Source organism: Argopecten irradians, chromosome 10 (genome assembly GCF_041381155.1).
Source record: "Argopecten irradians isolate NY chromosome 10, Ai_NY, whole genome shotgun sequence".
Taxonomy (NCBI): domain Eukaryota; kingdom Metazoa; phylum Mollusca; class Bivalvia; order Pectinida; family Pectinidae; genus Argopecten; species Argopecten irradians.
In genome coordinates, this window is record NC_091143.1 from 15,431,290 (window position 1) to 15,445,016 (window position 13,727).

Sequence of the window (13,727 nt, forward strand, 5' to 3'; positions counted from 1 at the left end):
CTTTTGCTCGTATTGAACATTTATTAAAATACACATGCTTCTAATCATATCCAAATATTGTTTCATTTCAATTTACAAGTTTGTCTTGTGCTGTGTAATTATGTTAATATCATATTTATCTTTGTTTTTATCATATTAATAAATTTTCACATATTTTATATTTCTTTTTTTACATTTTTAACATTAAACTTTTGGTATGTATTTAATATTTCCAAATAGAACACGGTATGTATATTGTCTTTGTGTAAGTAATTGTAATCTCCCCAGAAAGGCTTATCATAGCTCTCCAACAAATCTTAATTACTTAATGGTATATATGATGAAGTATAAAACAGGAAATTCCATTTACATAGCAGCAATGGTTTTTTATAAATATAATGTTGCAATGCTATTGATTGTAGACGGAGATTATCTAAATATTACTGATCTTTGATCAGGATTTATAAATTTTTATTGACCTTAATTTTGTATTGTTCCAGTTGTAGTAACACTCTGTAAGAATCTCAAGGGGGAAAAAAGAATGGGCATTTGCAATGAAACAAAATATGATCAAAGAAATATGCATTTATTAAACTCAGAATGGGGATTTATTGTCCTCCTTTCTGACACTTTAGTTTTAAACCTTCATCTTTGTCATTTTAAATGTACGGTAGGTCGTGAACATAGTTCAACAGTGAAATGGTACTAGATCTGTAGATGTATTTTAGAGAAAAGTTGATAGGTGTACAAAGTATTGGCAAGTATATATACATGTAGATATATATATCTATCTATCTAAATTTAGACTCTAACATACTTAAAGGTTATCACAAAACACATTTGAAGCATTACGTTGTGCAACACTTGCTATATCCATCCCATGAAATTAAGTGAAATAAGTCCTCAAACATATGCAGGACTACTATTAATACCTGTACTTGTTGTAGGGGAGATAATTTGTCACAGATTGGTTGTTATTTAACCTACTAGTGTATTATAAAGTAGGTATTAACTATCTAAGATGTTAAATCTACAAATATGTATTGATCATGTTATCATTTTTTGAATATTTAATACATTTTGACACAATGACCTTGTAAATAGTTTATATTAATGCACTAGAACTCCATTATTTTATCTCTTTCAATGCATTATCCTGTTCTGTTGATTTTATACACAATCCTAGTTTGTTAATGTAATAAAGTTTGAATTCAATTCTAAACTTTGTATTTTATTCGAGTTTGAATCAATATTTAATACTGTATTCGACCCAATAAGCTCCCCCATCCTTTTCTTTAAACACCCCTCTCCCGTTTTGAAGAGCCTCGAATTAAATGTAGACTGAAAATATGAAGAACTTAAGTTTCTTTATTTGATTTCGTTTTGTAAATTGATTTATGGTTTACTTTGATTTTATGAGAGTCTAGTACTAATTTGGTTCTATTAAACGCCCCCTGATTTTTTTTCTATATTTTAAGGCCCTGTGCTTTTATTGGGTTGAACATGGTATAACCGTTTACTGTACACTGAGATAATTAACTTTCCATGCCAGCTACCAATGGTCATTTCTGAATGATGGACATACTATTGGTGCATGCTATGGGTCCATACTATTGGTGCATGCTATGGGTCCTATTACAGGTTCCAGGCTGCCTTTATGGTCTCCTAAAGGAAGCATTTATGAAGTAGGAGCAAGGAAAATGCAAAACCCCAGAACCCTCAGAACACTAGCCTGAGTGCTCTGCCATTTGACTCGGTCCAGAACTGTTAATTCTTCCTTTCTTTTAAGTTATTTTTCCCAAACACTCAACACTTAACCCAAGTTCAGGTATCCCCTGTTAAGCGTCGCAGCGTGTCACCAATGCTTGGAACAAGGTTTGGTAGTAGGAGTGGAAAAATGCACAGCCATGCAGACCAGCATTTGCACCTGGGACTCTCCAAATACTAGCCAGAGAGCTCTACCAGTTGAACTAACTGGTTGCTAGTGATCCAGCTGACCCAGAATTGTTACAGTCATGCTTCATCTCTGGAGCTTTGAATGAAGGTAGGTCAAGGTCATTCATTTAAACAAACTTCGTACTCAGTTAAGTTTTAACTAAGGCACAATTTGGATCAAAATTTGATTATTGAGAAAAAATGAAACGTAGCACTCTTGACTAAAGTGACCTGGGATGAAGGTCAAGGTCATTAACTTGAACAGATGATAACAATTAGTTTACATAAGATCTATACAGTAACTAGCAGTTGAATATTTCAGCCAATACAACCTCAATGACTTTCAATAAAATTCATTCATTTGATGATTTAAACAAAGTATCTGTTGCAAGAATGCTGCTGCTAGCTATAGGCATTGTATTTCTAAACCTGCTAGCATACTACCGCTATGCCAAATACAGCGTCATAATTAAATTATCTTAGTTATTGACAATTTGCTCAAGATTTTAGCTCATTTTTTTTGTCAATCTAATTGAAATTCTAGATCTTCTATGTCTCCATAGACCGTCTGCTCGAGCGACATAGAAGATCTAATTTTAATTAGATTGTGCTTTTGGTTGGGCCCATTTGGGAATCTAACAATGAATGCAAAAAACACATTAAATTCTATCTTACAAACAGTAACTTTTATTATATATTAAAACAAATTGTATTATGCTTTTACAATTATTGTTTCATGCAATTAAAACATTATCCTAGACTTCCATTTAGCATCATCTTTGCCAAATATTATCAACACTATTTTCAATATCTTGTAAATGTTTCCCTAAAACTGCTTCATCTCCATTGTTTATTATTACAAAATCAAAGTCAATGTCATCAAGCACGCTTCATCTCCATTGTTTATTATTACAAAATCAAAGTCAATGTCATCAAGGTCACACTCGGATTCAGCATCATCGATCCCTACAAAGAGAAAAAAACCACAAAAATAAAAATAGAATTTCTGACATGCATTTATATGTAGTTTGGTAATCTAACTAATAATCTTAGTTGGAATCAACAGAAGCATACAATATGTTAAATTATTACTGCAAATACATTGATTGTACTTATTTAAACATTGCTAGCCAATGGTATGCAGTTCTATAAGACTCTTTCATATATGGATATGAAGGATAGGGATATTCTACCCGAGGCTCACAAAATGTAGTAAAACCTGAGGCTTGCCGAGGGTTTTGCAACATTTTGTGATCCCAAGGGTATTTTTCTTTCATACCTCGACGTTTTCTTGCAAATTTACATCTATAATATCCCACCATTTTAAAATAAACCTTTAAATAGAAATCCACAGCTGAAAGTCAATATTTCATACATTTTCAACAAAAATTCTGTTGTTTGCATCTTTTGTAGTAAAAAGTTATACCTTGGGTAAATACAAAGCCTCTACTCTCTCTAACACTTTCTGAAGCTGTCACACGTATTGTCTTTGTTATGTTTGGAAAGTTTGTTTTAAAATACTCCGCATCAGTTTTCCTCCTTGCATCACTGATGATCCACACAGGTTTTTTGGAATCTTCGCCTGATGTTGCTACTCGGCAAAAAAATCCTGGGTCCTGCCTCCTTTTCTCTTCGCCCCAGCAAATCATGTCTGAACGAAACTGTTCTTTGTAGTTTGTGGAGTCTAATAAACGCTCAAAATCCAAATTATTTTCCTGAAATTATGAAGAGGAAACAAGAGAGTTTCATTCACTGGTCCTTAGTCTATATAAACATTTTTTAACATTTGAAAATAATCTTATATAATACCAGTAATGTAAATGATTAACTTTGCAAAGTGAAGGGATCTGACCATCTGACCAACTAAATAGTTCAATGAATGTTCCCTCAATAACTCTTTTTCTTTTGTTTCATGTAATATAAATAATTTCAAGTATTTTGATCTACTTACGAGTGCATACTGCTTCTTCAGGGGCCCTGACAGCCTTAAAATCACACAGTCATCAGTTCCGAGTCTGTAAATAGTTGAATTGAAATTACTTTTTTATCTTCTGTAAACAGTTGAATTGAAATTACCATTTTATCTGTGTAATTGAGTGAAACATTAGGTGCATTATATAAATGTACATGTAACTGCAGTGGAGAATTTCATTAATTAATTATGACGTATTGTACAGATTATTTTAAATCTATGCTAAGTAGATCTTATTATTGTTGTAAATACATATGTATTAGATGCATAATATGTCCTGCATGTATAAAAAGTCTTAAATGTATGCATATGCATGAATGTACTGTACTGTATGTACAGGGTACCTCTGTATCAGACGCTCTGTAACGAAGTCTTTTCCCGATTTCCTTTTCCCACTAAACAACAAAACAACCTTGGGAAATGTGTCCATGACATCTGTTTCCCCTGTTAGATGTGTTTTAGAGGACAGTCACACCATAGATTCGTCGATAACAGCACAATTCCATCACGGTGTATCATACCACCAGGGTCCAGTTTTACCGGAAGTGACCTCTTTATCTTACACGTGCTTCCGGTTTGGGTTTGTTTACTAATGTTGAGATAACGTTAACGCTTGTTAGGCCTAATGCCGAGACGCAAGACATTACATGAAAGTTTGAGCTGAAATGGACCGACCTGGTACACCAGAAAGAGATATATCTGAGTGTCCATCGGACACAGTAAGTATATAGGAATATTGATTGTTTTAATTACAAATAAATGACTAGGGCTATAGCTACACAAGGCCTATAGTCAGGACCTGGTACCTAGTTAATCCAATAATATATTAGACGTCGATGTTAAGAAACTTCTGATGGGCACGATGTAATGATCAAAAGTGTCTCGTCGTGCTATGCCTCTAACATTGTTGGAGTACAGGTATAGTATCGATTTTTACAGTAGTTACCCATGGCCAAGTGCGTGATTCTGTGAAATGAAAACGTTTACTCTGCAGAATATTCAGAGTTAATTAGCTTGTATTGTAACCAAATAATTAAAATACATTGTGTCTTCAAACTAGCAAGAATTTATAAGGAGAGAAAAGTGTATTGTATAGTATAACTTAATTACTAAGCTAAGATTGGCATTTAGTCTTGTAATGTTTGACTTAATGGATTTGAGAGGATAATGCTTTACTAATGAAATTAAATTTTGATATACACCATAAATATTCATGTTTTAGGCTGAAGCTGGGAAGGCCAGTGTGTGTGAAGGATGTCCAGGACAGGCCTACTGTCAATCACAGGGTTTGTAGGACCTAAAAGATATGCATATACAAGTGTAAAATTGAGTCATCTTTTCAAATGGGAGACGAACTAAGATTTATGTCTACATCCTCTCATTCTTGAAGGATTAATTCATGATAATATATTTTCTATCTGATAACAAGTTAACAACACACACATGACTCGTGTTAATCTGAATTGGTATGGAGACATGATATATTTTTATGGCAGCCAGATTATTGTCAATTCTTGTTCTCTATTATCCAGCAAGCTATTACAATACATACTGTACATGTGATGATATGGAGGTTGGGAAAATAAACTTCTATAATTAATTGATAAGTACTATTATAATAGTATTACCAGAATAAATCAATTCCATTCTCCCACCAATTCAAAATACATGTATCAGAAAGAACTTACTGATGTTTTATGTTGTTATTTAAACAGGTGGAGTGGACCCCGACCAGGAGGCTGTCGATCTTCGTATGGGAGCCATCAAGCATAAGATTCTAGTTCTCTCAGGAAAGGGAGGTAATTCTTGCATAGACATCTACATGGACATTTTTTGATACTGTGAAATCATTTATTTTCGTTGGGCTCAATTTTCGTGGATTGTAACATTTTACAATTTCGTAGACACTTAAATTCATGGAGAATGCCTTACACATTACTATTAAAAATACAGTCGACATTGTCACCGTGTGATCGCTCGAGCGGAGCTAAGCTCTACACGTGCATCACTTACAGTTACAATCAAAAGCTAGAGTTGGTACTCAACCAGTGAATTATCGTGTCACATTGATAATTTCATGATAGACTCAATCTATTTATCGTTGGACCATGTAGAAATAGTTTATCAAATTTTGAAAACTATCTTTGAACAATGTATACACTTTCCAACTTTGATCTTGTTATGCTATTCCCTGAAATAGACTTATGTAGTGAGGTACTAATCATCCTACGATGTGTTAACGCATAAACTTACATGACATTAACAGTATAATATAATTACCCCTTTCATCTAGTTGAAGATATTGTCATTGGAGCATTATATTTCTGTCATGGCTAAAAGTCTTTTAATAAATGAATTTTGATTATTTATCCAAATCCCTTAATGCATTCAAAGATTTTTAAATAGTTATTTAAACATACAATCACAGGATGAGAAATGTATGGTCTAAATCAATACAAGGTACAATTTACATTATTGAAATAAAGCCTTCCTTGCATTAATTTTCATAAATCAGAATAATTGTTAAATTGAATAATTATGTCTATTTCTGCCCAGGTGTAGGAAAATCTACTGTAGCATCTCTGCTGGCAGGAGCCCTGGCTTCAAGGTCACAGAAAGTGGGAGTAGTTGACCTTGACATTTGTGGTCCTAGTATTCCTAAATTACTAGATGTGGAAGGAAAACCCATCGTCAATTCCCAATATGGATGGAAACCTCTAGTGTTAGTATTTGGAATAAAAACTGTTAGAGAAAACATTTGAAATTATTTGGAATAAAAGCTGTTATTGGTGAAGGATTAGACTAGCCACCAAACTCTAAGTTATTGATGAGATTTTCTCAGCAGAATTCTACTACTAGATTATCTCCCCCTAGACTGTCCATCAGACCCCAATAATAAGTTATTGATAAGATTTTTTCAACAGAATTCTGATACTAGATTATCTGACCCTAGTTTTGAAAGTAGTCTGGTCGTCAATCAGACCCTAAGTTATTGATAGGATTTTTAAAACAAAATTCTTATACTCGATTATCTCCCCCTAGTTTTAAACTTAGACAGGCCACTAGACCCTGCATAGAGTTATTGATGAGATTTTCTCAGCAGAATTCTAATACTAGATTATCTCCCCCTAGTTTGAAACTTAGAAAAGGACATGTTGCAGACACAAAAATTATCAAGTCAAATTTTAGTGATGTTTTTGATATTCTAGAGACTGGTGGCTAGTCAAGTGAGAGATATGAAAAACAAATTTTGCGAATGCTTTTTCTAGGGATGCAACTTATATTTTAAAACAACTAACCACATACTCTACAGCCAACAACTAAAATATATTGTAGTGAGCGTCTGAGAGAGTGACCTTAAGTTGTTGATAAAATTTATCAACAAAACTATACAATAGACAATCTCCCCCTAGTTTAAAACTTGGAATAAGACTTATCCCAGAGACAATAATTATTAAGTGAAGATATGAAAAACAAATTGGAAGAGTGCTTTCTCTGTGCAGTTCCAGAGATACAACTTATATTTTAAAACAACTAAAATATATTTTAGTGAAAGTTTTTTTACGTTTTGCATCAGCAATAATCCAAATACAGTTGTCTTTAAAACATGGTTATACCTACACAGAAGTAATTTATAATAGATACATGTGCTAAAGTGTTGAAATAAACTGTAACCATCAAATAACAACTCTTCATTTCTAGTTTATACAATAATCCGTTTCAGGTCTCCTCATTATAACGTTAAGGTGATGTCTGTTGGGTCACTGTTGGCATCCGACACCAACTCTGTCGTGTTCAGGGGACCACGGAAATCAGGTGTGTGTACTGCATGCCAGACGTAAAGCTAGATAGCCACAAACCAGGTAGGTTTTAAAGTGTGATATAGTTTGAATTCAGGTAGGTTTTAATGTAACTCTCAGTATTGTATTTGGCTAGTGAAGGTGGTCTTACTAGTACACTGTAAGGTGTAGTTGTAGTTACACACCAGACTTATCTTCATGTATTTACCAGTAGTTTGTTAATGATTAGAAACCAGAAATGTATTATTGGGTAAACTCTGTCTGTCTCGGTCTGTAGAAAAAAAATTGTCAGGACATCTCCTCCTAAACTACTGCGTCAATATCAAGCAGTAATCTTGGGAACCCAGTTTAAAACATTGTGCCTGCAGGTTTTCTTTTGTCATAATTTGATTGTCATGGTAACCAGGTCACAATTCACTGATTTTGTAAAATTACTAATAACTCGTAAACTTTTGGATCAATTTTGTTGGAACTTGGTCAATTGTTGATCATGCACTTTTAATTAATGTGTCATTTACTAACCATTTACATTTTGTAAAAATCTAGATATGTCAAAGTGTTTATCATTAAGTTATGGGCTAGGTGTTTCATCAGGTATGGCTACTGTCAGAACTATAGACCAGTTATGCCCAATCTGATTAAAATCAGCTGTTTGATACTCCGCTTACTACGTGCTCCGCTACAAACGTTTGTAGCGGAGCACGTAGTAAGCGGAGTATCAAACAGCTGATTTTAATCAGATTGAGTTATGCCCTTATGTATTAACAGTAACCAATACTAGTTATCAATGTCCTAATATGGCTTGGATTTTATGGCTATATCTTATTTTAATATGACTATTATTTCAATCAACATATTTTGCCTTCTGCTTTCTAGGTTTGATAAAGAGGTTTATAAAGGACACATACTGGGGCCGACTGGACTTCCTTATCTGTGGTAAGTGTCCCATGATTCACTCATTTGTAAAGGACACATACTGGGGCCGACTGGACTTCCTTATCTGTGGTAAGTGTCATGTGACTCACTCAGTCGTAAGTGTCATGTGACTCACTCAGTCGTAAGTGTCATGTGACTCACTCAGTCGTAAGTGTCATGTGACTCACTCAGTCGTAAGTGTCATGTGACTCACTCAGTCGTAAGTGTCATGTGACTCACTCAGTCGTAAGTGTCATGTGACTCACTCAGTCGTAAGTGTCATGTGACTCACTCAGTCGTAAGTGTCATGTGACTCACTCGGTCGTAAGTGTCATGTGACTCACTCAGTCGTAAATGTAATGTGACTCACTCAGTCGTAAGAAATAATCTCACTGCTGAATTGTCTTTAAAGATGCTCCTGAATTGTCTTTAAAGATGCTCCACCATTGTTTCACGATTAAAAACAGGATCAGACGATTTGGTTTTTTTTCTTCAGTTTCAAAAGTTACTTACTTTACACCATTACCACCATTGGAAAGTTTGAGCTTCTAATTTTCTTCGAGATAAAAATATTAGAAATAGTTAATTGCATTCCGAAAAAATTCTGTGGGACAATGTTCTACATAGAATGAAGTTACGACTGCGCATGTACCAAAAACAAAATAAATTATTTTATATTATTTTTTGTGTTAATTAGACATATGTATATATACACGATTAAACACCAATTGCTGTTCAAGTGATGATTATCATTTATGGTCTGTCGGCGGTGGAGCATCTTTTAAGTTTTATGAAATTTTAGTCGTTTTTTTTAACACTGTGCATTTAAGTAATTGAAATTATTGGAATTTTATTTGAGTGTCACAAAATTGATAGTACTATAATGAAAGATTTATATTATATAACAAAAGGTGGTATACCATTATAAAATAGATATTGCTCCACCAGTAAATTATTTTTAGAAATCAGCGCATGTTGGTTTTCATCGTTCACACAGAAATATACTGCTGAAAACATTGATCATATTTGGAGTGAATGAAAACAGAAAATGCTATTCTTATTTGTAGATACACCTCCTGGGACCAGTGACGAACATCTAACAGTAATCAAGGTTCTAAAAAATGTCAAACCAGATGGGGCCATAATTGTTACCACACTTCAACAGGTTGCCTTAGCAACCATTCGTAAAGAAATCAATTTCTGTAAGAAGATGGGTGTCCGAGTGCTGGGCCTTGTAGGGAACATGGAGAGTTATATATGTCCTTGTTGTGGCGTAAGTAGTACTATGAGCCTTAGTTTTGGGGCTTGGTACCATATATAGCTTTGTGTCTAATTGTCCAACAAACTGTTAGAAATTCTACTCATTATGTGTGCAGGCTCTCTCTCAATCATTACACAAGGAAGTCATACTCCAGTTATGCCTTATCTGTGTATAAAAGATTAAGTGTGTTGTATAACTTATGTAGGTCACTTTTACCTATAATTTGTGACCTACATAAAACATAAAGATTGTTTAGACTCAATTTTAAACTGATGGGAGGCTATGATTTGCATATTACATGATTTGGTGATTTATTGTACCTATGTATTGCAGTGATTTAGATTAGAGTCATCAACTGAAAATGTATTACATACTACGTTAATTGTTGAATAGGATATCCTGTCATTGTGTTTAGTTGCATGTTCACTGTTTGCTTTGAGGTTGTTTGATTTGTTCAGCAGAATGTTTTAATAAATATTATTATTTACAGGAAATCAGTGAACTTTTTCCATCCAAAGGATTAGAAAATCTAGCTGCTGAGTTCAACATCCCAATCTTAGGCCGACTCCCACTTGATCAGGTACTTTCTCTATTTGTTGATGTTTGATGTCTCAGCACTATTCAACCATGTATGTCCTCATTTAAGCAGAAGTCAAAGTGGCCAAGTAGATAAGGTATTAATTCAAGAATATAACCACTAGCCCAAAGCTTCCACTTCAGGGTGTGTGTTTAGTTTTACGTCCAATAACAGCCAGGGTCATGTAAGGACATGCCAAGTTTGATGTTGGAGGAAAAAACAGGAATACCCGAGGAAAAACCACTGATCAGCGGTCAGTACCTGGCAACTGCCCAACATGGCATTCAAACTCGCGACCAAGAGGTGGAGGGCTTATGGTAGTATGTCGGGACATCTTAACCATTCGGTTACTGTGGCTCCTCCCACTTCAGGGTTACGAGTTTGAAACTCATATGGGGAAGTTGTCAGTTGACTATAGGTTGTTATAATTTAACTCTGAAATTTTAAAAATAAGAATAGTTGAGATTTACTTTTTGTTACAATTGTGGACGATAAGTGACAATATTTTGACTTATTTCCACAGGAGGTAACACAGAGCTGTGAGGCTGGAAACAATGTCATCTCAGATCTTCAGACATCACCTATCGTCATCGAAATGCTGAACATGGCGGAGAACATTAGAAATGTTGTTGATAATCTAACATAATTCAGACCTATGTATTTACTTCATCTACTCAAGTTCATATGTCAATTTACTCAGGACAATAAAGTATGCTAGAACCTATTTTTAGTGGGAAAACTGCGTCAGAATTCCCACCAGCTAAGGACTATCCAAGTTCTTCTTATAGTGTCTCTGGATCATTGGAAACTCATTGATGGAGTGACACACTGCAGCAAAGCATTCTTGTTTATTGGTCTAAAGTTATCTACTCGAGTTTCGATCAATTTGCTAGAGACGCACCTTCTGGTAGCTATATTACATGAAACAAAATCATGTCTTAATTGTGCCAAACTATTCAGAATTCAGAGCAACTTGTGATAAATTTATCAAGAATGTTTATTATACACTAGACTTTGATAAAGAAACTGATAGCGTTACAATTGCTGAGATACATGAAACTTACCAAGTATTTACATGTACAGATGTATCTACATGTATATTATATACAGTGCATGTGCCATATTTGAAAAAAATAAATAGATACATTTTGATAAGCACTCTATTTATCAATTGCTGTTTCTGAATAATACAATGTTTTATCAAGCATTTCATTTAGATAAGATATTACTAAAAAGATCTTGTAATGATAAGATATTTTTCAGAAACAATATCAACAACTCCAACTGGTAAATTTCTCAGCCCTGATCACACTGCCATCTAATTACGATGATATTGACATCCCATGTTTTAAAGGACATTTCTCTGTTTGAACTTGTTAAAATTTACAAGAACTGAAAGCCAAAGCTAATTTATAACACACACCATCCACCTTTCCTAGCTCTTATATGAGACCATGGCAACCAAATATTCCTCCATTATGTTTTCATGGTAACTACCATAATTGTATAATGAACTCCATCATGGCAACCAAATTTTCTGAACAACTGCATGCATGGGAGATTGGGGGATACAAAAACAAGAAAGTTGATCACATGTGTTATAATATCTATCAGTATTTATTATAGACCCATAATTATTGGTGTAGAGAATGGATTACATGTCAGTTCTTGCTGTTTTTATACCACCAACAACGAAGTTTAGGGAAGTATATCCGAATCTATTCGGGTCGTCCGTCTATCCCTCTGTCTGTCTGTAGACACAACTACAATTGGAGTTATTACTAAATTTGTGCAGTGGGGGTATACGTATTAGTCATCTAAACTGGCAACAGTTCCAGTTTGTGCAGTAATTAGTGATTTTATGGGTATGATTAATGAGTTTTGAGAATTTAATGCCACAGGAATTTTCAAGTCACTTGACATGCCAATGTGAGTGTATCAAAGGCAACTATTTATGTCAAGATGGTCTTTCCTGTTTGGGAAAAATTAAAATTTATACATTTTGTGTTCTCATTTTCTCACTAAAAGTTCACTTTGGCATCCTAAAACCAATACAAATAGAAGAATGCAATTTTAACTGAGCTGCTTTTAGCTGAGCTGGTTTTATCCCTCTGTAAGACTAAGTTATAAGACAAGAACATTTAGATTTACTCAGTATTTTTATTGAATAAGCAACATCACCTAATTAAGTATCTATAGTCATACTTAAACAGATATAAAACATTATCAAAACAGATCACAGGAGTCTATACAACTTATTTATATGTAAAAAAAAAATGAAATCCAGACATAGTTACACATATTTTTGTCCCTTTCAACATTGTAATTTTTTCTGCACGTCTTTTTAATTGTTTCTTTAACTACCTGGTAAATCTACAAAACAAGTGCCAAACCAATAACACAACTGTCATTATGTTTTTAAGTTGATGTAGCAGGATACATCCTTGTCCTGTCTTAAGCTCAGATTATAGCCAACAATCTGCATTTTTTTTTAATATATATATATTTTTTTTTTTTTGAAAATCCTGACTTAATGAACAAGAGGCCCAAAGGCTGTAACAGTCATCTGACTACCTTGGCAATAATCGTGTAGGAAAGCAATTAGACATAGTGTTAAGGTAGCAATCTTCGATTTGGGATCAACCTGAGATGTAACAACATTTTGTCAGGGCCATGTCGGGATCATTTCATGCAAGTTTCAGCCCAATCTCATCGGTAGAACTTGAGAAGAAGTTCGAAATGTGTTTTCAAGATGGGGGCTGTGGGGCCATCTTGCATTTCAGATCGACCCAAAAAATAACAGCACTTTGTCAGAACCATGTCAGGATCAGTTCAGGCAAGTTTAAGCCAAATCACACCGATAGAACTTAAGAAGAAGTTCAAAATGTGTTTTTGAAGATTGGGACTGTGGTGGCCATCTTATAATTTGGTTCGACCCGAAAAATAACAAAATTTTGTCGGGACCATGTCAGGATCATTTCAGGCAAGTTTCAGCCAAATCGCACTGGAAAAACTTGAGAAGAAGGTCAAAATGTGTTTTCAAGATAGCAGCTGTGGCGGCCACCTTGGATTTCGGATCGACCCGAAAAATAACAACACTTTGTCAGGACCATGTCAGGATCAGTCCAGGCAAGTTTCAGCCAAATCGCACTGGTAGAACTGGAGAAGAAGTTCAAAATGTGAAAAGTTAACGCACGGCGGACGGCGGGCGGCAGATGACGAAGGACAAAAATGATGACTATAGGTCATACTGAAACTACCGGTCAGATGACCTAAAAATGTTAATCT

At 34.4% G+C, this 13,727-nt stretch overlaps 2 protein-coding genes across 3 annotated transcripts; one reads left to right on the top strand and one right to left on the bottom strand.

Annotated features, from left to right (window-relative positions):
• Positions 1–2,578: 2,578 nt before the first annotated feature.
• LOC138332747 (phosphomevalonate kinase-like) lies at positions 2,579–4,427 on the bottom strand. Of its 2 annotated transcripts, none has more exons than XM_069280719.1 (5): positions 4,231–4,427; positions 3,866–3,929; positions 3,341–3,629; positions 2,843–2,880; positions 2,579–2,789 (listed from the first exon to the last, which is right to left on the bottom strand). In XM_069280719.1, the coding sequence occupies exons 1-5, from the start codon at positions 4,314–4,316 to the stop codon at positions 2,688–2,690; spliced, it is 579 nt and encodes a 192-aa protein (XP_069136820.1). In that variant the 5' UTR covers positions 4,317–4,427; the 3' UTR covers positions 2,579–2,687. The 2 variants fall into 2 exon arrangements, with proteins under 2 accessions (XP_069136820.1, XP_069136819.1); XM_069280718.1 differs by having other exon boundaries at positions 2,579–2,748; positions 2,802–2,880.
• Positions 4,428–4,460: 33 nt separating this feature from the next.
• Positions 4,461–11,613, top strand: LOC138333222 (uncharacterized). The gene is made up of 9 exons (XM_069281441.1): positions 4,461–4,605; positions 5,109–5,172; positions 5,602–5,685; positions 6,443–6,608; positions 7,611–7,702; positions 8,563–8,622; positions 9,669–9,874; positions 10,353–10,442; positions 10,963–11,613. Exons 1-9 carry the CDS (start codon positions 4,552–4,554, stop codon positions 11,083–11,085), a joined length of 939 nt encoding a protein of 312 aa, XP_069137542.1. The 5' UTR covers positions 4,461–4,551; the 3' UTR covers positions 11,086–11,613.
• The last annotated feature ends 2,114 nt before the right edge of the window (positions 11,614–13,727 follow it).

Coding starts and splice junctions, on each gene's coding strand:
- LOC138332747 (XM_069280719.1), bottom strand. CDS start 4,316: ATGGACACATTTCCCAAGGTTGTTTTGTTGTTTAGTGGGAAAAGGAAA. Junction 3,630..3,865: donor TGAAGAAGCAGTATGCACTC/GTAAGTAGATCA, acceptor TCATAATTTCAG/GAAAATAATTTGGATTTTGA. Junction 2,881..3,340: donor AGGCTTTGTATTTACCCAAG/GTATAACTTTTT, acceptor TTCTCTTTGTAG/GGATCGATGATGCTGAATCC.
- LOC138333222 (XM_069281441.1), top strand. CDS start 4,552: ATGGACCGACCTGGTACACCAGAAAGAGATATATCTGAGTGTCCATCG. Junction 7,703..8,562: donor CAGGGGACCACGGAAATCAG/GTGTGTGTACTG, acceptor TCTGCTTTCTAG/GTTTGATAAAGAGGTTTATA. Junction 9,875..10,352: donor ATATATGTCCTTGTTGTGGC/GTAAGTAGTACT, acceptor TATTATTTACAG/GAAATCAGTGAACTTTTTCC.